The sequence below is a fragment of the Oryzias latipes genome, chromosome 14, assembly GCF_002234675.1.
Source record: "Oryzias latipes chromosome 14, ASM223467v1".
Classification (NCBI taxonomy): domain Eukaryota; kingdom Metazoa; phylum Chordata; class Actinopteri; order Beloniformes; family Adrianichthyidae; genus Oryzias; species Oryzias latipes.
This window is the reverse complement of record NC_019872.2, coordinates 23,125,477-23,152,506: the sequence shown is the minus strand read 5'-3', so window position 1 is coordinate 23,152,506 and position 27,030 is coordinate 23,125,477. Positions and strand designations below refer to the sequence as shown.

Here is a 27,030-nt window from a genome sequence, read left to right as displayed (position 1 = left end):
CATGTGTGCAGAATATGAACTGGAAACCCCAAGGTCAAAATGGGAAACACCTCTGAAGATGGTAGAGAATGAGAGGGCAAAGATCCTGTGGGACTTCCAGATCCAGACTGATAGGATGGTAATGGCGAACCAACCAGACATTGTAGTGGTGGATAAAGAACAGAGGAAAGCCGTTGTGGTGGATGTGGCAGTACCAAGCGATGGGAACATCAGGAAGAAGGAACATGATAAAACTGGAGAAATACCAGGGACTCAGAGAAGAACTGGAGAAAGCATGGAAAGTGAAGGTGACAGTGGTGCCTGTGGTAATTGGAGCACTCGGGGCAGTAACCCCCAAGCTGGAGGAGTGGCTACAACAGATACCTGGAAAGACCTCAGACCTCTCAGTCCAGAAAAGCGCAGTGCTAGGAACAGATAAGATACTGCGCAGGACCCTCAAGCTCCCCGGCCTCTGGTAGAGAACCCGAGCTTGGAAGAGAAACCACCCGCGGAGGGTGAGAGGGGCGTTTTTATATATATATATATATATATATATATATATATATATATATATATATATATATATATATATATATATATAAATATATATATATATATATATATAAATATGCAGGCACATACTGTGCACCCCAAATTATCATGGTACTTTTAATTTTTTTATGATTTTTTCTGAAACCTCACAGCAAGCACAGCATAATTTTCAAGTCACTTACTATTGAAGTATATATTTAGTGTTTTTTTTAAACAAACCTCCCAAAGATAACAGTATATTTAAAAAAAAATAAAAACCTTCAAAGTCACTGTTCCGCAATATCACACTACAGAGTTCCACAACATTTGATAGATGCTAAAGAACCAAAAATAATAGTTTGTTGAATTTGCTGCTTTAGGAGGTCATATTTACTGAAATTAAAAGCTATTCAAATCAAAAACATCTTAATAGGTCAAGTTCCATATGAACACAAACCCCCTTATTTTGTAACAGCTTCACAATACTTGCATTAATTGAACTTGTGACTTTTTGGAGAGTTTTTGCTTGAATTTCTGTGCAGGAGGTCAGAATATCCTCCCAGAGCTGCTGTTTGGATGTGAACTCCCTTCCAACCTCATAGATATTTTACTTGAGGATGCTCCAAAAGTTCTGAATAGGGTTGAGGTCAGAGAAGGATGGGGGCCACATCATCAACTTATCTCCTTTTATGCCCATAGCAGCCAATGATGCAGAGGTTTTGCTTGCAGCCTGAGATGGTGCATTGTCATGCATGAAGAGGATTTTGTTATGGAAAGCACGGTTCTTCTTTTTGTACCATGGAAGAACGTGGTCAGTCAGAAACTCCACCTACTTTTTAGAGGTCATTTTCACACCTTCAGGGACCCTAAAGGGGCCGACCAGCTCTATCTCCATAATTTCAGGTTTACATAGAACTGCAAGCCTCTGGAGAGTCCTACACCTTTATATTGGATGGGACTCCAGAGACACCAGCAGCTTCAAATATGTGCTTTGTAATGGTATTTTAGCAGCTGCTCTTTTAATCCCATGTATCTGGCAGAAATCTTCCTCACTCTGCCTTCATCTGCACCAACCTATGTGTGCTCTAAATTAGCCACAAAGCTATTAATGGTATGATAATCACGCTTAAGGCATTGCACTATTTCATGCTTTTCAGCAGCAGACAGATCCTTTTTCTTTCCCACATAGCTTGAAAATGTTGGTCTGCTTAATAATGTGGAAAATCCTTCTTTAGTAGTTTGTCCTTTAACTCAACTCACCTTGTAAACTAATAATCACAGGTGTCTGAGACTGATGTCAATGATCCAAAGAGCCCAGAGACACAAAATCATCCATGAGTGTAATTAAACAACAAAGACATTTATCTTTTTGACACTTACATTAATTTGCATAATAGTTTGGAACGCACTGTCCAGGTAGATCTTTTGGTGCTGGTTTTTTCAAAACTGTTTTTCAAAAACTGTGGACATCCCTGTTCGAGTAGATCATGTGGAGAATGAGCACAATGAGTAGAAGACACAGTGTTTGATTTGATCTTTGATTATGTTTATTATTGTGTTGTGAAAATCAAAGATGTTAATCCAGACACGTCTTGGTCATGCTGGAAGTTTTTGCAGAGGTTAAGCCAATTACATATCTCTATTTTTCTATAAATAGGTTCCAGGGGATGGGACTTTTGACTCATGCATAGATTTAGGAAACCAAGCAAATGGATTCAGTTCAAAGAAAGTCTTTTTTTATACATTTATTTTTGTCTCTTTAGCCTTTCAGAAATAGTACAAATGAGATGTGATTGCTAAACAAACATAAATCCCTCAATTGTTGGACCTCATCTGCCGTCAGTTTCAAATGTTTGTCTCAAGAAGGAATGACTTCAGTCTCTGTGGGATCTGACCAATGGGTTGGCTCTCTGGGTGCAGCTGGGGGCCAAAATGTGCTGTTCAATTGCTCACTTTGGTAAATGGTAAATGGCGTATACTTGTATAGTACTTTCCTTCCTTGAAGGCCCATAGCTCTTTACAGTCACAGTCCAATTCACCCATTCAATTCAATTCAATTCAATTCAATTTTATTTGTATAGCCCAAAATCACAACAACAGTCGTCTCGATGGGCTTCGAAGTAAAACATGAAATCAAAAGGATCACGAATACAAAGAGTTCAATAGGAAAATACTAAAATGAACTAACAAACTGACTAAGCTATACTGGCATCCCTGCCCTTAGACCCCCCTTCGCGGTAAGGAAAAACTCCCAAAAAAACCGGATTCCGGAAAAAACGAAGAAACCTCAGGGGTGCCCACATGAAGGAGGGATCCTCCCCCAGGACGGACAGGCGATTTACCAGAACTCTTAGAGAAGAATTAAACTTATCTAAATCTACAACTACATATATAAAAGTCCAGCAGACGAGCTTCATCCAGCCGTGGTTATCGGGACAGTCACACACACACATTCGCACTGGGAGCCAGTTTAGCTCGTGCTGGTTTGCGGCGCCTTCCGTCCGTGAAACCCGGGTTCGACTCCGGGCTGCTCCCTGTTCCCTTCTCTACCTCTGCCGGTTCCAAGCCCGGTTTGAGAAGGTTGCGTCAGGAAGGGCATCCGGCGTAAAACATTGCCAAATTTACCATGCGACTCGTTCGCTGTGGCGACCCCTGATGGGAGAAGCCGAAAGTGGAAGAAGAAGACACACACATTCGCACTGATGGCAGCTCCGCTCCCGAACACTGGCGCCAACATTCCACCAGAGGCAAGTGGGGGGGGGGTTCAATGTCTTGCCCAAGGACAGTTCGACACAGGGGCAGGCAAGGCGGGAATCAAACCTGTAATCTTCTGATCAGAGGTCGACTGCCCTACTGCTGCACCACAACCGCCCCACTACAGGACAAGTAAAACATAAAGATAGGATGCGAAGCTCTGATATCCCGGAACTCAGGGTAGGGCCACTTCATCTCCACGTGTGGAGAAGCCAAGTAAAAAGGTTTGACACAAATGACACCCGGACACTTTCATCAGGAAGTGTTACGGGAGGCATGTCTAACTGGTACGGACCGCCATGTAAGAAGCGAGATTGAGATTGTCCCAAAGTACATTGGAGTCTTTCATGCACCTAAACAAAAGAAGGGTCCTGCAGCCCCCCTGAGCTGATTCCATCCCTTAGCTCTCTTGAACAGCTAAAGAGGCAGTTGGAGAAATGTGCTAAATGTCAGATTAGTCTGTTTCCTGCTGAAAAAGAGTAGCTCACTCAACAAAAACTCCTTCCCCATTCCTTTTCTGATGTAGGCAATTTTGAGTTTCTCTGAAGACCCATCCTGAAGTCAGACTCCAGGCTTAAAGTATGTTTGAGTTCCTGCTGTGTAGTTTTGATCTAGAACCGGTTCTGCCTCACCCCTGTAGAATCTGGAGCAGATGTGAGCAAACCAGCTGAGCAGTGTTTCTGCTGAAACCAGATCAGGGACTGAAGCAGTCCAGGTTCTGATGATGTTCCAGAGACTGAATGGAGTCCTTCCTCTATCTCTGCCTGTTAATTTGTTAAACGTGTGTTTCCGCTGTGACTTGATCCAGCGTTAACAAACATCTGCTTTGACCAAGTGACTGGTTCTGTGGACCTGAGTTCTGGATAAAGGCCTCCAGGACCCTCGTTCCAGCCCCACCCAATTAAAAAAGTTTTGTTCTCACTTTGTGGGCTGGGTCTGACTGACAGATCTGGACCATTGTAGCCTGGTTCTACTGAGAGTCACCTCCAAGTCAGGAGCAGAAGGAGGAGCATGAAGAGGAGGAGGACTGTGTTTTTAGGAGGAAGTATGTCCTTCAGTTAGAGTCTTTTTGCCTTCAGAAGGAGCAACAAAGATGTGGATCCTTTCTGTGCTGGTGTGGCTCGCCACCCTCAGCTGCTGCCGTGCTGCAGGTCAGAACCAGACTTGTTGTCTGATTGATGAAAGCAATCAAAATATGCTATCCAACAACTTTATTGTAGTTTGTTGTCTGATTGCTTTCAGCAGTCAAAGTATGTTTTCTAACAGATGTGCTATATTTCATTATTCCGCTGCTGTTGTATTTCTTCTCTTCTAAAACTATGTCAGCTATCAACATGCACCCACTTATGGTTTGTAAAACACCTATGGTGAAAGGGTGCTATTACTTTGGGTAGGATTTGATGTTTTGCTTAATTAACTAAATATGATCAGTTATTAACATTTTTGTGACATTTGCTGCCTATAGAAAAGGAATGGGACCAAACTTTGAATGCATATTACTTAAAAACAACGAAAGCCAATGTTATAAAATATGGTAAACAAAAAACTTTGTTTTCTAACAAATCTATAACAACGTTTTCTCAATAGCGCCTCCATGTGGTCAGGTGTAACACAAAGTGTTTTCAGGCCCTTTTTTTTCATTTCATGGGTCTTTCAAAACCTTTGTTCTTTTGTTTTTTTCTTTTGAGGAGACTTTGGTAAAGAGGACCGCCCACATCCCTCTGTCTAGATCTAGATATTCCGCCATTTTGGAATTTTTTGCGAAACAATTTTTGAGTTACATTGCAACATACCTACGGCAATCTGTCCTCAGTTGAGTCTCTTTCCAAAAATCCCATACTGTCTTTACCATTTTCTTAACCCTTGTGCTATCCTAGGCACTTTAACGTTGGGAGTTGGGTCATCTAGACCCACTAGACAGTGCTCTGAACCTTATTTCTTCAATGATTTGTGATCTTCACTGGTGTCCATGGATAACATGAAATCTTTCCACCTTTATCCACCTTTGTCATGGTAGGGAGAACACGTCAATGTGAGGGTGGGGTCATCTAAGATAGCACAAGGGATAAAAGACCAATGCAAATTGAGGAGTCTTGCCTTCCACTGCAATGATAAAACCTTTGAACAAAACAATCAAGCCTCCAAAAAATTGATATGAGGCGCAATAAAGCAATATTCTTTATACTTTTTACCAAGTATTATGTCATCTATAATGGCTCAAAGTTTATAAATTTAGCCATAGTGAGTCTGAAGAGGTCATACATCTTAGCTGAAGTAGCTTTGTGGCACCATGCTGTTGTCACATATGATGTTTCCACTTTTAACAATCAGGTTGTGTCTTCTGAATCTTGAATCTGAGATACAAAACATTTGTTTATATTTACTTATTCATGGAGACCCCTTCTACATTTTAATTGGCCATGCCCACCACATAGCAGTTTGGGGGCCCAAGGCCAACAATAACATGGGGCCCTCTGCGGTTGGTGTATTAATAATTTTTTTAAATCCTTACCTATACTGTAAAATGTCAAATACTGTATCTTCCTTAATGGTCCACTTCTAGACCACTTTAATTAAATGTTGAAGAAATGTATTTATATATTATACACATTATTTTTACCTGAAACATATTTATTAAAAGTATTACCGGTAATTTGCTATCTCTAACTTTATAATAATGACGATTTTCTGTCTTTTCTTTATTTTGTCTGGTTTCACTAAAGAAGCAAAAGAAACATTTTTTGTTTTTCCTATTTTATGTCTTCCAGCACTTTTGGAAGTTTACAACAAATGTCTTGCTTTATCTTCGTTTTTTTCTTTTCACAGCCCCTCGTTTCATTTGACCACTTTTAAAAAATTGTTTTGAATCATCAGTTAATCTCTGTCAGTGTTGCCAGATAGAGTTGTAGTTTTCCATCCTAAAAGTGATCTAAAGACCCACCAAAAAAAAACACCCAAAACATTAATCAATGATTTTTAACAATAATGAATCATCCTTTATTTATTACTTCCTGATTTAATTAGAAGTCCAACTCAGTCAGAGGAAAACCTTAAATAATGGATTCCTATTGAACATTACTTACAATCACTGAAGTTTTGCCCAAATATTTAGAACAAGAAAAGAGGGAAAGTGAAAAATAACAATAATAATAATTAAAAACTATAGGAGTTCTAGTTTAACTAATCAGCCTATCAGGAACAAAAGTTGAAATTGTTTTTGTATCTTTACTGAATTTAGGCAAATGGGCCAAAATACCATCAACAGTTTGTGAAAACCTTGTGAAGACTTACAGAAAATGTTTGACTGCTGTCATTGCCAACAAAGAATATATATCAAAGCATTGAGTTGAACCGTTGTCATTGACCAAATACTTATTTTCCGCCATCATTTACAAATAAATTCAGTAAAAATCAGACAGTGATTTACTTGATTGTTTTCTCATTTTGTCTCTCATAGTTGAAGTAGACCTATGATGACAATCACAGGCCCTCTCATCGTTTGTGTGAACTTGCAGAACTGATGAAAACTTGTTTGCCCCACTGCATGTGTTGTTGGTGTACAAAGGCAAAGTTCTTAAAGTATACTTGCAAGTGAATCTGCTGCAGCAGGAGGATCTTATTTGAGAAAGAACATATTTTATCTTAAAGGAACTTGAATGTGCTGCTGTCAAAAGTAGTATAATAAATTAGGACATTGTAATAATTTGAATAATTGCAAATATTTGTAAATCCACATTTTATAAATAACCAGCTTGATAGCTGCAAAAACTTAAACAAAGTGAGTTTTTCTCAACAGTGAAGTCCCATTTCACTGTAATCCAGGGGCACCAGTTGTGGACCTGGACTCAGAGCGTTCTAGATAAACCAGAACCGAGAGTTCTGCTGGGTTCACACAGAAGATATTTCAGTCAGAACTGCAGCTGCAACCCAGAACATCCAAGGGATTTGGATGATCCTAACACTTCCCCATGACACAGTGTGAGTCATGTCCATACTAAACAATCTCTGTGTAAAATGACCACAACAGTTTTTTTTAACCTGGGTGCCTGGAGGAGACAAAAACCCGTTGCTGAGGTAACCAGTTCCTCCAATGCTCCAACCAGGTCCTCACCAAAGAGGAAGTGAGACAAGGAAGTGGGAAAAGGGACCATCACACACACGTTACTCCCGTGTGTGTGTTAGTATGAGGGTGTGTTTGTGTGTTTGCGGTCTCTGGTACAAATGTGTTTCCTGACTTTCTGAGGTTTCATCACACCACTCGCCCCCCCGAACTGAAACCTCAGAGCTGCTGGACTTTCTCTGAAACAGAAGTGTGAACTCACACATCTGCTGACAGGAAGGACAACCGTCACTGCTCGCTAGCTCCTGACCCCCCCCCCCCCAGCAGAAGAACTGATCTGGCTGTGGAGGACAGTTCTGCTCAGATCAGCAGTATCTAAACATGTACATCTGCATAAACATAAACATCTCAACATGGACGAGGAGGAAAGCGGGCCGGATTCCATCCCACTGCAACCTTCCTGATCCAAGAGTCCAGAACAGAGACGGGAAAAAACAAAACAGAAAAACAGGCATAGATAAATACAAACACAGAGACAAAATGTGACCTGCAAGAAGAAAAATTACAAAATGAGACAAAGGGGAAAAGAAGATGGTACTTAAAATAAGACGCATAAGGAGACAAGAGAGAAAGCTAAAGGAAATGTTCAGATTTAAATGAAAGGACCGAGAAAGAAGTAAATAAAAATATGATTCAAAAGGAGAAGTCCAAAGAGAAGCAAATAGAATAAAAATAGAAGGAAAAAGAGGGAGACATAAGTAAAAAGTGCTAAAAATATGAAAGAAAAAGTGAGCCATTACCCTGTAAAAACACACCTGAGGAAGAAAAGGAAGATTTCCTACGGTGGCACTTGTGAGAAAATCTTTATCAATAAGGAAATCTGAACAGTATCACTTTAATCTGAATGGATTCCTGTTGGATTATCACTAACACAAACGCACACATTGACAACAAAACTCACACACTAAGAATTACACACACAGACACAAATAATAACACAAAGTAACAATAACCCACACACACATCAAAAACACTCGCACAGTACACACAGGTGACACACAGACACATGTCCACAAACATGCACACATAAAAGATTACACAGACCCTTGCAAACACACATAACCACCATAACACAAACAGAAACACACACAGAGGCACAAACATTAATATACTTCTGCAAATACGCACACACATAATGACAGATATGATCACAGACACACATACATGAGAACAAACAGAAACACACACACGCACAAACCTATACTAACACAGCTAAACATACGCACTTTTTGTTGGAAGTTTCACTTCCTCTTCAGTTACGATTGTGAAACTGGAGACAGCGACCTTTAACTGTCACACCATGTTTCACAAGGAAATCTGACCAGACTGTGAGTTAACCTGCAGGTTGATTGATCAGGAATTGATCAGGGATGCATTTGTGCGTTCACTTTAACAACTGAACTGTGGACCGGGTAGAGTCTGTCATTTATGACCAGCTGACTCTGAGACCTGCTGCATGATGCTGAATGCAGGAGGTTTCTTCATGTTTGTGCCAGTTGGGGATCAAACCACAAACTGTTCAGTATCAGGTGTGAGTAAAGAAGTGAGCAGTCACTCGGTGTCTCCATGACCTGTTGATCGCGGTTCATGAAAAACATTTCTATCAAGGACATAAAATCTCTGAGATAATACTGTTGCTCAAATGTTCAGTAAAGTTCAGTTTTGGATGTGGGATGTAAATAAGGAACAAGTAGGTACACCAACACTTACAAGATGGGTTCTCATGTAAACTGGTTCTTGATCTTAGCTCAGACTGGTTGCATTAGGGTTACCTGGAATCAAGAGAAGTAAAGCTATAATTCACACGAAAGATGTGCAAATCTGTCTCCAAGAAGCAGGATCAGCTCTTTTAAAGCATCATTGTTTGGAGGTTTCTCCTGGACTCTTTATGCAGGACTTTTAATGACTCTGTCATGAAGAAGAGGAGCAAAGGAAGCTACATCCTCCATGTCAAACATCATTACATGGCAGGTAGCTTTTATGACCACAGAGCTGTCATGACAGTCGACCCTGTGAACTTTCCCGGCCCATCATGCTTGTGTCTTTGTCAGCAGGATGTTCCTGGTGTTTGTAGCTGCACAGATTTTTTACTGAGTGAAGTGGACTGCTGTGTTCAGTCCTGAAAGCTCTTGTAGTGCTCAGATATGAGCTGAGCGTCTGTATATAGGATCATGATGTTGGTCCTTTTAATTTCTTTTTTGACTTAATGGACCACGTTTCTTTGTTTTAGAAACTCCTGGTCCTCCACTACTTCGCCTAAACTCAACCATCATGCCAAACCAGTCGGAAATGGTCATGCTGGCTGGCTCCGCTTTCAGTGTCAACTGCCAAGGCAACAGGTCTGTCAAGTGGTCCAGTACTGGGATTCACTGGAGCCAACGGGAGGAGACAAAGACAGTCAAAAGTGCGAATCCCAGACACACAGGTACATACACCTGTGGGTACACAGACCAGAGCCTGGAGCACCTAAACACCTGGTTCCACCTGTACATCAAAGGTAAAGTAAACAGAAAAGTTATAGTTTCAGTGCGACATATTTCAAATTAGCAGACTTTCATAAATAAATCTATGTGTTTGATGTGTTAACCATCTTTACTGGACTAGACAGGTGAAGAAACCTTGTTTCCAAAATAATAGCTGTGTTTACATGGACAAAAATATTTGGAATAAACTCCTGATCAGAATTAAAATGCGTCATCAGATTATTCATTCATTCATTCATTCATTCATTTTCTTAACCGTTTTATCCCTTTCGGGGTCACGGGGCTGCCGGAGCCTATCCCGGCCACTTGTGGGCGAAGGCAGGGGGGACACCCTGAACAAGTCGCCAGTTTGTTGCCGGGTAGAATGTCCTCACTCACACACCCATTCACTCTCACACTCACATTCACACCTATGGTCAATTTAGAGTTGCCAATTAACCTATGAAGCATGTTTTTGGATGGTGGGAGGAAGCCGGAGACCCCGGAGAGAACCCACGCATGCACAGGGAGAACATGCAAACTCCACACAGAAAGGTCCCCCACTGATGTTCTGTTTTTCACGTCCCCCAGCCGGGACTTGAACCGGGGGCCTTCTTGCTGTGAGGCAAGAGCGCTAACCACTGCGCCACCGTGCAGCCCGTCATCAGATTAATTCGGATCAAAATATTTTTCCAGTTGAGATAGGTGGGTCATGCCAATTGTTGATCTGATCGTGGTGCAAATAAATAGTTTATACCGATCGTGGGTCAGTACTGTGCTGATTTAGGTCATACGTAGACCATGTGGAGTCTGCCAGGTAAAACCAGAACCGACCGGCTGCTCCACACAAGCAAACCTTGTCTCTGAACAGAGCAGCCGGAGCTTCGTGTTTGCAGGCAGGGGAAGGTGCTTTGTCACGGTGTGCGCTCCAAAGAAGGCTTTGGACCGCAGTCCCTCCGGCCGCTCTGTGTGAGTGAGCTGCTGGACTCAGGAGAACCATGTCTCCCAGGAGAACTGTGTCTCCAAGCAGAGAAGCGGCTCTGGGACAGTTTGTGAGCTAAGTGAGGCAGTTATTCAATGGAGAAATGCTGCGCAGTCCTTGGAAACCTTGTAAACAATCATGTGAATTCATGCTTCCAATCGTGTCCAGACAAAATAAAGGCTGATGTTATTCCCACATATTTACATTCAGCCAAGATACACATTGCGGTATTGCCCGCATGGATTTTTTAACTACATCCAAGCTAAGTGTTGTTGTTGGCACGTATTAGACTAACCCTAACCATTCTTCCGGGTCAGTTCCGCCAAGAATAAAGCACTGGCCGCACGGATTAAAAAGGATTTTGAGCGAACAAGCACCTAATAATAATAATAACAATAATAAAATCACGTTTAGAAGATCATCTCACTCCATGCTGCAACTTTATTTGTTTACAACGGAACTCGCTATTTCTTTTTCTACAGTTGTTTCCGATATTTTAGACAGTTCTGTGCATAACCAAATGATTTATTGCAACTGAAAGTGCGCCGTATGTAAACGTTTGTTAAAATCTGATAAACTTTAATACTCTAACACTATAATCCGATCTTTGATCCAATATTTTGCACATATAAGCACAGCTTCTGATACCGTCTTTTGGTCTTTGAATTAACATGCAGCTTGCCTTTGCTTTAGACCCGAGCAATCCCTCCACAGTGTTTGTCACACCTCGTCAGAAGATCATCACTTTAATGGAGGGCAAGAGCTTTCTGTTCAAATGCCTGCTGACAGACCCATCCGTCACAAACCTCACCCTCCAACGGATGGATGGAAGGCCACTGCCCCCAGGAATGAATGTCACCTTGAACCCCAAAAGAGGAGCTCTGATTCAAGACGTGCAAGTATCCTTCAGAGGACAATACAGCTGCTCAGGGTGGCGTGATAGAAAACAGTTCAGGTCCAGTCCTCTTCAGCTGGAGATCCGCGGTAAGTTCCATAAACCTCTGCGACACCATTCTATAAATGTGCCTTCACACCTAACGGCACGCCTGTACATACACCTGCCCACTCTGGTATCTGCAGCGCTGCCTCCCCCACCAACCCTGTCTGTCAGCCAAAATTATTTTGTCCGTCTGGAAGGAGAGCCGTTTGAGGTCACCTGCCAGGCCGTTAATCAAAACCACTTTGTCAATGTCACCTGGACACACCGGAGTGTGAAGGTGAGAGCTCAAACGTTGACCGTTTGACTTGGTGACAAGGTCATTTCTCTGATTTGCTGCCAGGTTTTTTTTTAGGAACTGAAAATTTCTGTCAGCCGACAACACATCAACAATCAGTTGATCATCAGGAGCACCCTGACAGTCTCAGCTGTCAGTCGGACACACAGCGGGGAGTTCCTCTGCACTGCTTACAATGAAAGGGGAGTTACCACCGCATCTGTGCAGCTTCTAGTATTGGGTAGTCAAATTTTATACAGCATATAAACATTAAGAAATATACCGTGACAAACAGAGGCTGAACAATTCAGCATGAAACCGTTTTGATGACAACACAATCGAGGCTAGCGAGACAATCGCATTTCAGTGATCATTTCTATCCTCTTTTCATAGATTCCCCCTCCCTGCACCTCTACCTGTACCTGCTGGCCCCATCTGACACCAGCACCCTTCAAGTCCAGGAGGACCAGTATGCTAATGTTAGCAGCATGGCGGCAAAAGCACAGGCCTGGCCTGCAGCCAACATCAGCAACGGTTCATCAGCCGTCAAGGAGAAACTGATTGCCAACATTACCAATGAAGGGAATGAGACTGTCTTGAACAACAGTTACAAAGTGGAGGTGCATGAAGGTGGAGACGTCTGGCTCACTATCGTGATGGAGGCCTATCCTCCAGTCAATCATCAGAAATGGGTTACACCGGCTCACATGAGCAGCAAAGACAACACGGTGTTTGAGGAGAGCTACACCACCAGTGACTACAGGTCAGCCTGCTAACTAATAGATGCTAACCTCAACATGTGATCAGGGTCTCATATAGTTTAACTGTGGTTTCAAGAATGGGTCCCATCCACGGTCTGCAAACCGTTGACTTATTCAGAAAATTGTTTTTATTTGTCATTTTATAAAATCAATATTCTTATAAGCTTAATTTTTTATAAAAACCCAATTAATTTCTTTATATTTTGTTACCTTGACATCATCCTTAATCTACTGAGTTGAGCTGTTGACATTTACATGATATCTGTAGAGTGAGACATTTCCGCGTCCTGTAAATGGATAAAAAATGGGATAGATGATAGCGGGAAAGATGAAAACTCAATGTTTTTGGAGTGAAAATCAGAGTAAAGAGGGCACACCTTTATTCTTAACCCTTTTTATTGTAAATAAATTTAAACAGAAAAAATATTACTTGAAATAAATGTTTGTAATTTAATTAAATATGAGTGTTCGGTAATTGCATGCCTCCTCCCTCCTCCTTTATTTCACACACTAAATTTTAGTGGAATACCATCTATTTTTGAGGAAACTTGAGACAAACTAAACCTTTGAAATCTGGTTGGCAACCACAGCTTTCTTCCACTCAAAAGCTACACAGTGAAGTTGCATTTGAATAATGTCTGTTCATCTGACATTTATCAATCTGGTATGTAATGCCAACAGAGCATAGCAAAACGGTGCGTCAACAATTTTTGTCCAGGCCTTATTGTTAACTAGAGTATTTTATGGTGATAGGACTTTTACATTGGCACACTTCTTGGTAAAAATGGCTTTCTATGTGGTATTTTCTCTGTTGAGCTCTCTTAACCTCTTGAGACCTGACATCCACATACAACGACATCACATTATGGGTTTACTACCACTGTAGTTAACTCTGATCTCTTGGGGCCCTGTGACTATAAAATAAAATAAAAAAAGTCAAGAGCTCGGGTCTCAAGAGGCTAAGTTTGGGGTTAAGTTTTTTGTGCCGTTTCAGATCACAGGCAACCCTGTTGCTGCGCCGGGTTCGTCAGGAAGATCAAGGTCGATACTTGTTTCATTTTTCAAACCCTTTTTTCAACGGCTCACAGGATGTGAACCTCCTAATTTACAGTGAGCATTTTTCTCCTTATCATCACACAGCAGATCATGTAACATACCAAGCGCCCGTGAATCACCTGCACTGAGGTCTTCCTAAAGTGTTTTTGAACCCCCACAGGCTTTCCCACAGTTGCCATGACTCAACAAAACCAGAGTTTAAACTGCTCAAGTTCTGGGTATCCTCGACCCACAGTCCGCTGGTTCATCTGCCGGGGCATTCAGGACTCGTAAGTATTAGAGGAGGGCGCAGCACCTCCCACAACCTACGCCTTTCCGGGCTGGTATCTTCCTTGTTAGAAATATGTCAGGACTGTCCTGAAGAGGAGAAGAGTTGTGATGAATAATGTGGAGAGCCAAGTGTCTAGTTTTTGGAGCCTTTCTTGAACAATCCTCATTTTCAGTGACAAAAGGAAAACCCAGTGGACACAAACAGATCAAGTACAATGTTTGTAACAGGTGTATGAACGACTCCTCCAGTCCGGGAATTCCAGGCATATTGACTTCACAAGAGGAGGAGGAGGAGGAGAAGGAGGTGAGCACCCTCCTCCCAATCCCAGAGGAGGATCGTGTCCTCACAGTGGAATGCACTGCCTTCAACCTGCTGGGCAGATCCAGCCAAGTCTTTTATCATCGTGAGTGATTTCCTCTGAAATCTAAAATGAAGTGATGGGGGGATCCAGGTCTCTCTGACTCTGGTTCTCTCTTACAAAATGAAAGACTTTTGTACGGATTTGACTTATCAATTAAGTCCTGCCGCTTCCAGGTCCAGCCAAATTTCATAGCATCTACACGCCAGTTTTGATTGGAGCTGTAAGTGCTGCTGCCACTCTTCTCCTGCTCCTATTGGTCGTCCTCCACAAGTGGAGAAAGGTATGTTTTGCTCAGCGCTGAAATTTTACATCTTAAATGGTAAAGCAGACACAATTTCTCAGAGTCATTTTAAGATTGCTTAAAGTTGTGGGATTGTTGCAGACCAATGTTTTAAGGCCCACTGAAAATAAGTCTGCAAAGACAGATGGGAAAGTTGCTGCAGAGAATCAACAGAGTGTGCAGCTCTTTCAGAATGAGAAAGCAAACTGGCTCAGACAGTGTTAATGGACTGTGGCTGTTGCTTGCGTTTGATTATTTGAATAAAAAAAAAACATATTTAATTTATCTTAATCTATTGAAACATTACTGAAGTGATGTGACATCAGTTGTTCTACATTGTGATCTGAAAGCACATCTCTGAAAATCCAAACAGATACATGGATCTTTGTTAGAGCTGGCCTGCCTTTATTCGTTTCTCAGTTTAAGATGGTTTAAAAAATGCTTTAACCCTAACACCAGGCCCTTTTTTCACTTAGATAACAATATGCAAAAGAGACATTTGTTCATTTGTTCTTTTTGATCATTTCTAGCCTTGTAAAGTTCCATCAGTGACATCTTGTATGGTTTTTTTTAAATACATATAAACTTTTGCTTTGTTTTAAACCCTCATCCAACCTATTCTGTAAAATCCACACCACAAATTGCACATTTTCTTTTTTGTTGTACGAATGCAGCAGTACCAGTGTTTCTCCAGGGTCAATATTCTTTCGACTACCTTAACTCTTTGCAAGATAACTCTCTGGTCAATATTTACCTTTAGCCAAGACTGATTCAGTATAAAGGTTCAGTTCATGATTTGTGTTTTGTCTTGCACAGGGAAAGTTTGAATAATCCAGACACTTTGGGGAAAAAAGACTCACTTTTAATCGGAAATCAAAACGGAGAGAGACCTACAACAGTCCACACGCTGCCTAGCAACCGCAGTGTTTCTAACTGTCAAATGTCACTAGGAAAGCTCAACCAATATATTACAATTTGCATCTTTGATTTAGCTTTAGAGTGGATGCCCTTATTAAAAGAAGTCTCTGCATTTGCCTGGACTGGTACCACGGGAACCACGAGGAATGACCTGCATGCCCTCATGTTTGCACTTACTCAGCTGGATCAAAGCAGATTATTTATAATTTAGAATGGACATAAGAACGTTTTTAATTATTGTTGGAAAAAAAAGTTGGATAGTGCTCTTGCCTCACAGCAAGAAGGCCCCTGGTTCAAGTCCCGGCTGGGGGACCTGAAACCTGAAATAGAGCATCAATGGGGGACCTTTCTGTGTGGAATTTGCATGTTCTCCCCTTGCTTGCATGGGTTTTCTCCGGGGACTCCGGCTTCCTCCCACCATCCAAAAACATGCTTCTGGGTTAAGTGCTCACTCCAAATTGTCCATAGGTGTGAATGTGAGAGTGCATGGATGTGTGATATGTGTGACCCTGCAACAGACTGGCAACCTGTCCAGGGTATCCCCTGCCTTCGCCCATAAGAGGCTGGGATAGGCTCCGGCAGACCTGTGACCCCGAAAGGGACAAAAGGAAGAAGATGAATGAATAAAGTTGTATATATAAAGCTATACATGATGTTTTTAATAAAGACTACTGTATGAATTTATCACTCTTGAGTCTCACTCATCCCATGCTTCACTACATTTCTGTAATTAAAGTCAGGGTATTGGAGTTTTCTCATGTTGGAGTTTTAAATCAGAAACTGTCATGGTTCTTTTTGGTTCTTCTCCCAGAAACCCAAATACGAAATACGCTGGAAGATCATCGAGAGCACTGATGGAAATAACTACGTCTTTGTCGACCCCAGCCAGCTGCCATACAACCACAAATGGGAGTTTCCTCGAGACAAACTGCGACTTGGTAGGAATCTTCTATCCCTAAAGGTGCATACACACCGGCCGTGTGTGGTGCTTTCAAGAGCAGGCTATATGCGGTAGACGTGCATAAATTTGCATAAACTTTTAATTGAAAGTGGCTGCTTGAACGCAAGTCGATGCAGCCAGTGTGTATGCACCTTCAGACAATGTAGAGCAACTGTAGACAAACAGACCTGATCTATTTGCTGGAGCCACGTGACTGGTTACCATTGTAACATCCTGTTCCTCTCACTTCTGACAAGTTTCTATGTTTGTCCTTCAGGGGCTGTCTTAGGTTCAGGGGCCTTTGGGAAGGTCGTCGAGGCAACTGCTTATGGTCTTGGTACCGACAACAAGGCTACCCGAGTGGCCGTCAAAATGCTCAAACGTTAGTTCTCCTACCAATGTCCAGTTCTTGAGTTCACACTTGAGGCTATGGTCTTATGTACCGTATGTTCTTCAACAGCCAGTGCTCATTCAGAAGAACGTGATGCTCTCATGTCGGAGCTGAAGATCCTCAGTCACCTTGGTTACCACAACAACATTGTCAACCTGCTGGGAGCATGCACTCAAGGAGGTGAAGTAGAGCTAACCATAACCCAGACCCGCTGGGGGCACGTGATCACGTCACCACCTGGAAAAGGATGCAGATAGTTTATGGTTGGACACAATAAACATCCAGCACCAATGTGACCACATTATACCAACCAGACCCAGCATAGTCCAGGCTACACTGGGTCTGAATGGTATTATCCAAGGGTGTCAAACTCCAGGCCTTGAGGGCTGGACTCCTGGAATCAGAAGACAGAAAAGGTGTCGAAAGAAAAAAAGTGATATTTCCCATCCTAAAACAAACAGCAGTCATACAAACATTACAAAGTCATTTTATTTGGATGGTGCATTCACAAAAACTCAATGGTCACCCAACGTGCTGCACAGTCCATAGTTTAGATGCAGCCTCATAAAGACTGTCACCTCTAAATTTCACTCAGGAGGGAGAAAACACCAGAAGACACTGCAGAACAGGTTCAGTGAGGGGCATTAATTCTGTGTAAGAAGTGTGTTTTTAACAGAAAATGGGATATCTGTTTTCTCACCTCCTTCATTTCAAAATTATCAGGACCTATGTGGATGATCACAGAGTACTGTAGTCATGGCGACCTGCTCAACTTCCTGCGAGTTCATGCACAGGACTTCGTGGCATCGACCATGCTGACAGCAGAAGATGGAGGGGGTGAACCGTGCTACAAGAACATGGCAGTGCAAAAGTCCCGGCTACGCAGGTCTGCGGGTCTCCTCTACTCTTTGGTTGGAAAAGCTTGATTGTTCCAGAAACTTTTCAGAAAAAGCCTAAAGGAACATAGATGCAGGAAAGACATAACACTTTATTTTAGAAAGAACATTGCTGATATGAATATACGGGTCCCAAGAGTTTCATGGACAGCTCAGATGGACTACACACCTGCTGATTTCTCCTCTGGTGTGTTTCAGTGACAGCGGGATTTCCTGCTGCTCCGAATATCAGGAGATGCAGCCAATTCTAAGTCCAGGAAAAACTCAGATGGGTAAGATTATGGATTCATGTAAAATCACTAACGCTCCATAGTCACCTGAACCAATCTTAACAGATTCTAACTCACCTGCACCCCGTGTTCTATCCATCTGCCAGGTCTGCATACAGAAGGTCTTTCACTATGTGACCTCATGAGGTTTTCATACCAGGTGGCTCGGGGTCTGGATTTCCTTTCTACCAGAAATGTAAACACACACATACACACAAATAAACACACTTACTATTGGTGTAGCCAGCTCATATGCGGCTTGTCTGTCAGTGTATCCACAGAGACGTGGCAGCGAGGAACGTCCTGCTGACTGATCAGCACGTTGCAAAGATATGTGACTTTGGTTTGGCTCGGGACATTCGGAACGATGACAGCTACATTGTTCAGGGAAACGTAAGTTCTTTACCAACAACTGGGTTGGATATCCAGACTTTCTTTTGTTTGTTAAGGTCTTGAACAGTATCCGGGGAGATAGGATTTCCTTTCTACCATCATTTGAGTCAAAACCTTTATTTAGATTTTCAGTTCATTTTTAAGACATCCTTGCAAACATTACAGCTTTTTGAAAATTCGTGTTTTTATACACATCTTAATTACCAAAGACAATATTCCTTTTAATAACTCACCAATGGTCACAAGCTCTGGAGAATGACCACAAGAATAAGTTTCTGAAGCCAAGTGGCTGAAATGAGTTTCCTCTGCAGGATGGCACCCCTGGTGCTGCGATCATACCATAAATTTGCTGCTGGACACTTTTGTCCAGGTACTAGAGGAGCTACTGTCCAAAATCTTTAGTCCCATTGCAACATGCAGTATTGCAGAATTAATTGTCTATCTGTATATCTCATGTACAGAGAATGGATGGAAGACAAATGACATTGAGATATTAGGTTTATTTATTTTGAAGAGCTCTGCAACAGCATCAGTAATCAAATCTCCATGTCTGGGTCCATGAGATTATTCAGACTCTCCCAGTATGATGATGTTCACCATCTACCACAGGAGCTGCTTCTGAATTATGGCCACTTTCAGCTGTACTTCTGTCTCTCTGAGACCCAGTTTGACGATTAGCTGCGCTGCATTAGTCCAGGAGAGGAAAATAAGAATCCAATTAGGGGACCTTATTATTATTGTCTTGATACAAATAAGAAAAAAAAAAAGTTCAGTTCACATTAGTTTTTGAACTCTACCTGGTGATTACATCTTCAACATGTCACGGGACAAAACTGAGTTCCTGATTGGTTGACGTGTCACAAGTTCTTTACCATAGTTATTTGAACTTGCATGACGCGTCCAAATACACGCCACACATCAGAGTTTTAGCTCACACATGCAAAACGCGTTGTCGCCTGACGCTGGTGCTCATTGCGCTGCAGGACCTCTGATTGCAATTGTACATTGACTTAACATTGAAACTGGCTTCCCCGACGTGCGAATCACATTCGGTGTTAAAGCAACTTAAGAGATAGGGTGAGGAGAGGAGCCAGTTGAGGTGGTTCGGGCATGTGGTGCAACTGCCTCCTCAACACCTCAGGGGTAATGTGTTCCAGGCATGTCCCACTGGGTGGAGACCCTGGGGAAGACCCAGGACACGCTGGAGAACTATATCTCTCGGCTGGCCTGAGAATACCTTGGGGTCTCCCGAGGAGCTGTAAGAAGTCAGGAAGATAGGGAAGTCTGGGCAACTTTGCTTAGACTGCTGCCCCCACAGCTTGGTCCATATGAGCGGAAGAAAAATTGATGGAAGGAAATTTCCCTTTTTTGTGAAAACCCAAAGATTAGAGAGGCGGGGGGAAAATAGCACCTCCAAGCACCTGGAGGTAGATGAGGTCTGTTCTGAATAGTACTGAGTTGGCTGCCTCTTTGTTTACAGTTATTCAACCAGCCAACACTGGTCGTTGGGGTGGTTTCATTCTATTGCAAGAAGTGGTAGCCCAGGTTACTGTTCCTCATGGGGCTCGAAAAAATCCCATGTGCACCCATTGTACTTTCAACTAATGCTGAATTTCCGCCTCACTAAGGCCTCTAATGAGTTCCAATAGCACAACAGTTCCAGACATGTTAGGGTGATCACTTTTCATTGGCTGTTTCTGGAGGAGGATACTGATTTTATAAGGTTCTGGGTTAGGGCTAGGAGGACTAATCCGGGGGAGACAAATACATTCCATCAATTTCTTTAACACAGGGGTGTCAAACTTCAGACTTAAGGGCTCAAGAGCCAACATCCAGGTGTGTTTTTTGAACACAGTTCCTCCTGCTGATAATTACCTGGATCAAGTGTGTTTTGCCAAAAAAAAAAAAGCTGGATGACTGAGATGTTAGAAATACTTGGAAACATCCCTGATAATTGGTCAGTCCAGGCTTGTAACTGAGCAGCTCTGCGTGGCAACACGAGTTACAGAGGTTCAACAGCGCCACCTAGAGCTGCTCTGCCCCAGGAAAAGACAGGAGATAGGCAGGTAAAGGTCCTACTTTGAACCAAGGCAGAGGCTGTGGTCTGTTAAAAATAGCATGAAAGTAATTCTTAATTAGGTCAGTGGAAATATTTGGGAGGGGGAGCTTACAGAAGCAAACAACACCATATATTGTGACGCACTGCAGACGTGACGGGAGAACCACACAGCACACAAGAACCCACCACCAGACAGAAATCCACCACCTCTGCCTCTCACCTCCTGAAACAGAAGTAATAAAATTAAGACATAGTAAAACCCACACAAGTAAACACTGAAAAGGGGTGTATCAGTTCCAACCTGTCCCACCGCGGCATGGATGGGGACCCCCGTACAGGAACCAGGAACAAGAACAGCAAAGATAAAGCAGCAGGTGTAACCCTTGTGCTATCCTAGGCACTTTAACATTGGGAGTTGGGTCATCTAGACCCACTAGACAGTGCACTGAACCTTTTTTCTTCAATGATTTGTGATCTTCACTGGTGTCCATGGATTACATGAAATCTTTCCACCTTTATCCACCTTTGTCATGGTAGGGAGAACACGTCAAAGTAAGGGTGGGGTCATCTAAGATAGCACAAGGGTTAATTGCCCATTTATGGGAAGGCAAGGAAGGTGTTCAGCAAAAACACGTTTCTGGAGGAAAGTAATTCATGAAATGCAGGAGCTTGATTGTTAGGAACAGGTAGGCCAGCTTGACAACACACCGGTCACTGAAGGGAGGCTAATCTAGATGAAACAATCCACGTCACATTTGCAGGCTACTGCCGCCACAACGCAGATGCGCCAAACCAACCATCAGAAAGAGGGGGAGAGGAGGGTTTTAAAAGCACAATCTCCTGATTAACAGGTGTGTCTCGTGTGCAGCCTTACGATTAGTAGGCGTGTCATACTTACCACATCTGCATCCTGCACTTTTTTGAGGAGCCAAAGACTTATGTCACACAGTGATTTTGAAAGTCTTTTGGGTCTTTTACCTGTCAGCAAGGATTGTCTGCATTGTATTGCACTTAAAGTTGGTTGGATTCTGTAGCTTTTACTGCCCCTGTTAGGGTTGTTGTCAGCCAGATGGTTCTTTAGCTTTTGTTTGTGTTCCTGTTTGGCCGTCCTGATCTCTTTCCCCAGATTTCCCTGGACTGCTTGTTAGTCTGTCAGTGTGCTACCAATTTCTGTCAGGCCGATGTGCCATACTGTGTAAAAGCAGGACAACTATCACCTGGCACAGTTTCTAACTCTAATCATTTTGACAGTCTTTGCATCTGGATTTTTTTTTTTTTGAAAGGCCCGGCTCCCAGTGAAGTGGATGGCTCCTGAGAGTATATTCCAGTGCATCTACACCCTGCAGAGTGACGTCTGGTCCTATGGTGTCCTGCTATGGGAGATCTTCTCTCTGGGTAAACATGGAAATACCGTTAGCTTGTGCTCTGTGACACCAGTGAGATCACCTTCACTCTCTCTGCTCACCTGTCCAGGTAAGAGTCCATACCCCAACGTTGCAGTGGATGCCAACTTCTACAGGAGGATCAAAGATGGACACCACATGGAGGCTCCAGCCTTTGCACCAGCTGAAATGTGAGTGGGCGCCCTTCTGAAAATAGTAATTAAGTTACAGTTTGGATGAGACTTATCTGTCTATAAAGGTATCGCCTAATGACGCTATGCTGGAGTCTGGAGCCCACCCACAGGCCAAACTTCAAGCAGATCGGCGAGCTCATCAACAGGCTCCTCCTCAGCACATGTGGCTCATCAGGCTGCCACAGCCCAGAGGTGAGGAATCATCTGAATGTGCTTTGACCCGTTCATGCTCTGACAATGACCCTCCTCTTCCTCTCAGCCAACATACAGGAACATAGATAATTGCACAGAGGAAGAGGAGGTCCTAGAGCAAACACTGAAACCAAAAGCAGCAGAAGAGTCAGGTGAGAATTTAAAAAGAGTTTGAACAGCCTTCAAACTTTTACCAACTCCATTACCTGTGCTTCCACTCTCAGGTCACCATGACAACCGAGAAACTAGAGCTGAGGAGATAGAGAAAATCTACAAACAAACCTGACTGTCTCATCTAATGAAAGTGTTTCCTGAAGATCAATTGATGGAGAAGAACCTGATGCAGCACTTTATTTGCACATCAAGAATTGAAACCCAAAGCTCCGCAAATCTATCAGCGTTGGAACAAAAGAAAGTATTTTCACGTAGATTTCTGTCTCTATTCAAATGTTACTTTTTTGAGTCAAGGCAACAAATGATTAACTTAGCGCAGTTTCAATGATTATATTTGCTTTATTTTTTTAACCATTTTATGTTTGGAAATTTCTGATTTTTTTTTTTAACAATTGTGTTTAATGTGTAGTTCATCTGTTTTGTTTTTTTTGTTTCGAGTATTAATTTTTTTGCTTGGTTGTCTAAGCAGAAAAATCCAGATCCGTCTCTACACATTCACTTTATCACAAATACATACCTAGATTCATACAAACAAGCAGACATGAACACACACACAAACAAACCCAGATAAACATTGTTTTTTTAACGCGGTGCCTTAATGTGACGCCATTTGGACAAGTGGCCTTACAGTAAAGTCTTACATGTAAAGCCAGAAATAACAAGAGAGGTTAATGGGAGGGAGAGATGATATGCAGATGAGAAGTGTCATAATGCCTTAAATAGTTTCTTTTTTCCTCTATTTTGTATTTTTTTGCATTTATACTCTTTGAGTTGTCATTTTGTATTTTTGTATTTTTTTTGCCTTTTTCAAAGTTAACATTGTAATAATTCAAATAAAACTGCATAAAATGCATTTCCTGTAAAAATAAATTTGACTTCTTTATTTTTGAAAGTTATTATTATTGCTGAAACAATCAACAATAACACGGGCATAAAAAATTGGTGTAAAGAGAGTCCTGAACACAGTGGCATGGACTATTTATTGAAAGTGGCTCCTTAATCGCAGGTCAACGCGGCTAGTGTGTACATTCAGAGTCAGAATACCTGTTCACATACTCTGCAGTTGCTAGTAGTCCACCCTCTACCCCGGTACCCCGCTTATCCTGCATTTTGTACACAAAAAGCCAATAATTGTAATAATTGTCATCAGAGCAGCAAGTTGAGATGACAATAGAATGACTAACAGCTGTTTATTTCTCTATAGAAGTCTATGGGATTTTGGCTTTTTAGGACGAGTGGGTACGCAAAGGGGGAGGGGTCACTCAGTCCAGTTCTTTTGGTTATGTAACGGAAGTTTGGTAACGCTGTATCAAGCTGTTGTTTGAAGCATCTCATAAGTCATGTGACCCCCCCAAAGAGTCCTTAAGACATCAGGGCTCCATGTTGAGCAGCTCGCTGGAATTTTGAAGGGGTTGAGCAGCTGAACTTACAACAGTTACTGAAAACAAGATATCAAACGGAGAGATTTGGTGTCAATCGGAAAATGCAGTGGGAGCCTGAAAATGAAGAGAAGTGCTGTCAGCACCACAGTATGTCTTCTTGTTGTCTGAAACAGTCTAAACAATATTCAGTGATTCTACATTGTATATTTAATTTTGTATATTTAAAGACAGAAGCAGCCACTCTAGACCAGAACATCTTATGAGAGCTTTTGGACAGCCGAGTTGATCGATTTCTCTAAGTACCAGGCGACTTATTTACCACCACATTTGTTTTCATTGCACCTGCAGCCCAGAGGTTACAAAGTGAAATAGCAGATGCCACGCTGGAATGAAAAATGAAATTGTCCAGGTTGCAGTTATGCCCACCAGATATTTAATTTTGCTTCTTTTGAAGATTTTTAACATGTTCTTAAGTTTGACTTTCACTTGAACATTAAATGAGTGGCTTGAGAACCGTAGCTGTAGCTGGTATCCAGCTCCCACAAATGTTTGATCCATCAGCCTTCATTTCATAAATACCACCAAAAGGTGGTCATCTTAAAATATCTGTTTAATGAACCCCAAATAGCAATTGGAATTTTTTAATTTATTTCTAAGTTTTGTATTGATTGGATTTTTGCCTGTAGAATATCGTTTTTGCCAAAAACTGATTATGCAACAAGTATTTGTCAATACCAAGAGAGAGTACAGTATTTTTCAGAGTGCAAGCTGTGGGTTTTTGCATAGTTTAGCCAGTGGTGTGACTTGTACTAAGGAACAACTGATGTTTGATTTTTATCAAATAAAATATCGGCTCAATGATTTATTATTGTACCATTAAAAACACCGCCCTTCAGCAGTTATTTCCCACTAAGAACCACTAGAGAACACTATAGGTGTGTATAAGTCAGTGATGGGATTTATGGCTCTTTTAGGGAGCTAATCTTTTGAATGAGTTCATTTCAAAGAGCCATTCAAGAGACCGGCTCGTTTGGCACTTTTTATATTTATTAATGTTTCAGAATCCAGCCTGGAGTTTATTCATTTAATCCTGGAAATAATCACTGGGAGGATTGATGGGCTGAGATCTGGATCAGAGTAATTAAAATTCAGATATTCCACCAATAATTGAGTTCAAATTTTTTGGAAATATCAATGATAGCTTCATTTGACACGTGTGGACAAGATGTGAACGTCTGATCTGGATTCACTGTAAATATTCCACTGCCAGCATACACAGCGTGTATATATTGTTTTATTTTTTTTGCCACAACTATTCTCCTCATCTTCTCTCTATCTAAAAAAGAGCAATATTGTTGTAAATATTATAATGGCTATAAAGGCAATTCAGTTATTTGCCTGTTTGTGTTGAGTTACCTTCTCGGTTCTGGTTGGCTGATTGGTGTTCTCTTATCGTACTCTTACAGTCGTGCCATGACTGTAGCTTTGGAAATTCAACAAACGTTGGAAGAACTAAAGCATATGTATAACAGAAGATCCAGAGAAAGCAGGTCCAAAGACAGAACACATATCTTTACAATCCAAAGTCTGAGGGAAAAGAAAAGCATCAGAAAGAAGCTACCTGCTAACAGCCACATTAAGTAACCCCTTTTGTTGAAACTGATCAACACAACTTTACATATGTAACATCAGACCTATCAAAAACAATAGGAATGAGACGTATAACCAAACATATTCTTCATTACAATGCAATAAATATGTGGTACTGTTCACTAGTGCTGCTCCATTTCAGTTATTGAGATGAAGAAAAAGGCCCAGACAACACATTACAACCAACATGCAAACTACAAAAAAGATGAATGGATACAACATGTTAGAGGCTTCCATGAACACAGCAACCCTTTTCCAAATCAAGAGTTTCAAAGGTTACAGATATTGTAGATTGTTTAAATTAGCATAAAAAACAAAGCAAAAAGTCATTTACTTGCAATTGAAGAGCAAAAAGTATTAGAAGAGAGACGGAAATATGATCTGAGAAGAAAAATCATCAGAGAGAGACTTAACACCACACTCATGAGTAGGATCATTCTGTCTGTGATTACTTGGAGGAATCATTACAGTAAGTGAAAATGTACAACTTAAAAGTAAATGAGAAATGATTAGAACTAGTCGTTAAACAAGGACAGGATTGCGATTAGTGAAAGATTGATGACAGTGTTTACAGTTCTTTAATTTGTTCCTTGTTCCTTGTTTTGCGAGTATGTGTGTGGGGGTGTGTGTGCTTGTATGTGTGTGTCAGGGGGTCAGGCGGTACGGGTTATGATAGGGAGTCTGTATGACCAATGGAAGATGTTTGTGTGCTTGTGTGTTTGTGTTTAAGGTAAATAAACGGTCGATAGTTTTAAGGGAAGGAAGTTGAATTATTTTCTCTTTTTCCTACTTGTTGACAAAGTTAGAAAGTTTATAATTTTTTCTTTGGTTGGTGTTCCGTATGGTAGATTATTGACTCAATCGCAATTTATTGATTGATTGATTTTGATTTATTGATTTATTTCAAGCATTGTAGTCAAAGCAATAAAGAATTTCCACATATTTATCAAACTCATTACAGAAAAGATGAAATGCACAGATTAAATGTTTTTATGTTTAAAATGAATAAAATAAAAACTAAATAAAGGACAAGCAATGGGAGGAACTGTCTGCTTTTCTTAAAGCTGTAGCGTGTTTAAACTGTTCAACTGCTTCTCTCAGCGTTCACTCACTGCTTCCATATTTACATGAGGACATGTGCAGTTTCTTCATACAGTGTGCATCACCTTTCATCCTCATTTGAATTTATTTATCCTCTTTTTTATTCCTTGTAATGCTCTGAAGCATTGAATTACACTGTACATGCTCCAATAACAATAAAGGAATTCTAATCTAGACTTTTATTATTATTAATACCTTAATACCCCCACCTTTCAGGTGTGTGCAGGGGCGGGGTCAGATCAGTCGACGGGTTTACAGCTATTGGACTTTAGATCCAGATAAACAACATCACAGGTGAGATGATAGATCAACAGAATG

General features: G+C 41.5%; 1 protein-coding gene across 1 annotated transcript; it reads left to right on the top strand.

Annotated features, from left to right (window-relative positions):
* The first annotated feature begins 4,293 nt into the window (after nucleotides 1-4,293).
* Nucleotides 4,294-23,251, top strand: LOC111948643 (macrophage colony-stimulating factor 1 receptor 2-like). Its single transcript, XM_023962531.1, has 22 exons — nucleotides 4,294-4,415; nucleotides 9,615-9,881; nucleotides 11,522-11,812; nucleotides 11,909-12,045; nucleotides 12,121-12,283; nucleotides 12,436-12,805; nucleotides 13,798-13,913; nucleotides 14,020-14,128; nucleotides 14,358-14,533; nucleotides 14,665-14,771; nucleotides 16,501-16,627; nucleotides 16,907-17,011; nucleotides 17,090-17,200; nucleotides 17,744-17,906; nucleotides 18,115-18,188; nucleotides 18,293-18,381; nucleotides 18,456-18,578; nucleotides 21,921-22,032; nucleotides 22,111-22,210; nucleotides 22,279-22,405; nucleotides 22,473-22,557; nucleotides 22,630-23,251. Exons 1-22 carry the CDS (start codon nucleotides 4,358-4,360, stop codon nucleotides 22,689-22,691), a joined length of 3,072 nt encoding a protein of 1,023 aa, XP_023818299.1. The 5' UTR covers nucleotides 4,294-4,357; the 3' UTR covers nucleotides 22,692-23,251.
* Nucleotides 23,252-27,030: the final 3,779 nt, after the last annotated feature.

Excerpts from the sequence above, each read along its gene's own strand:
- LOC111948643 (XM_023962531.1), top strand. The coding sequence starts at position 4,358 with ATGTGGATCCTTTCTGTGCTGGTGTGGCTCGCCACCCTCAGCTGCTGC. Across the intron at positions 12,046-12,120 it reads GGACACACCGGAGTGTGAAG|GAACTGAAAATTTCTGTCAG; the intron begins GTGAGAGCTCAA and ends GTTTTTTTTTAG. Across the intron at positions 18,579-21,920 it reads GCTACATTGTTCAGGGAAAC|GCCCGGCTCCCAGTGAAGTG; the intron begins GTAAGTTCTTTA and ends TTTTTTTGAAAG.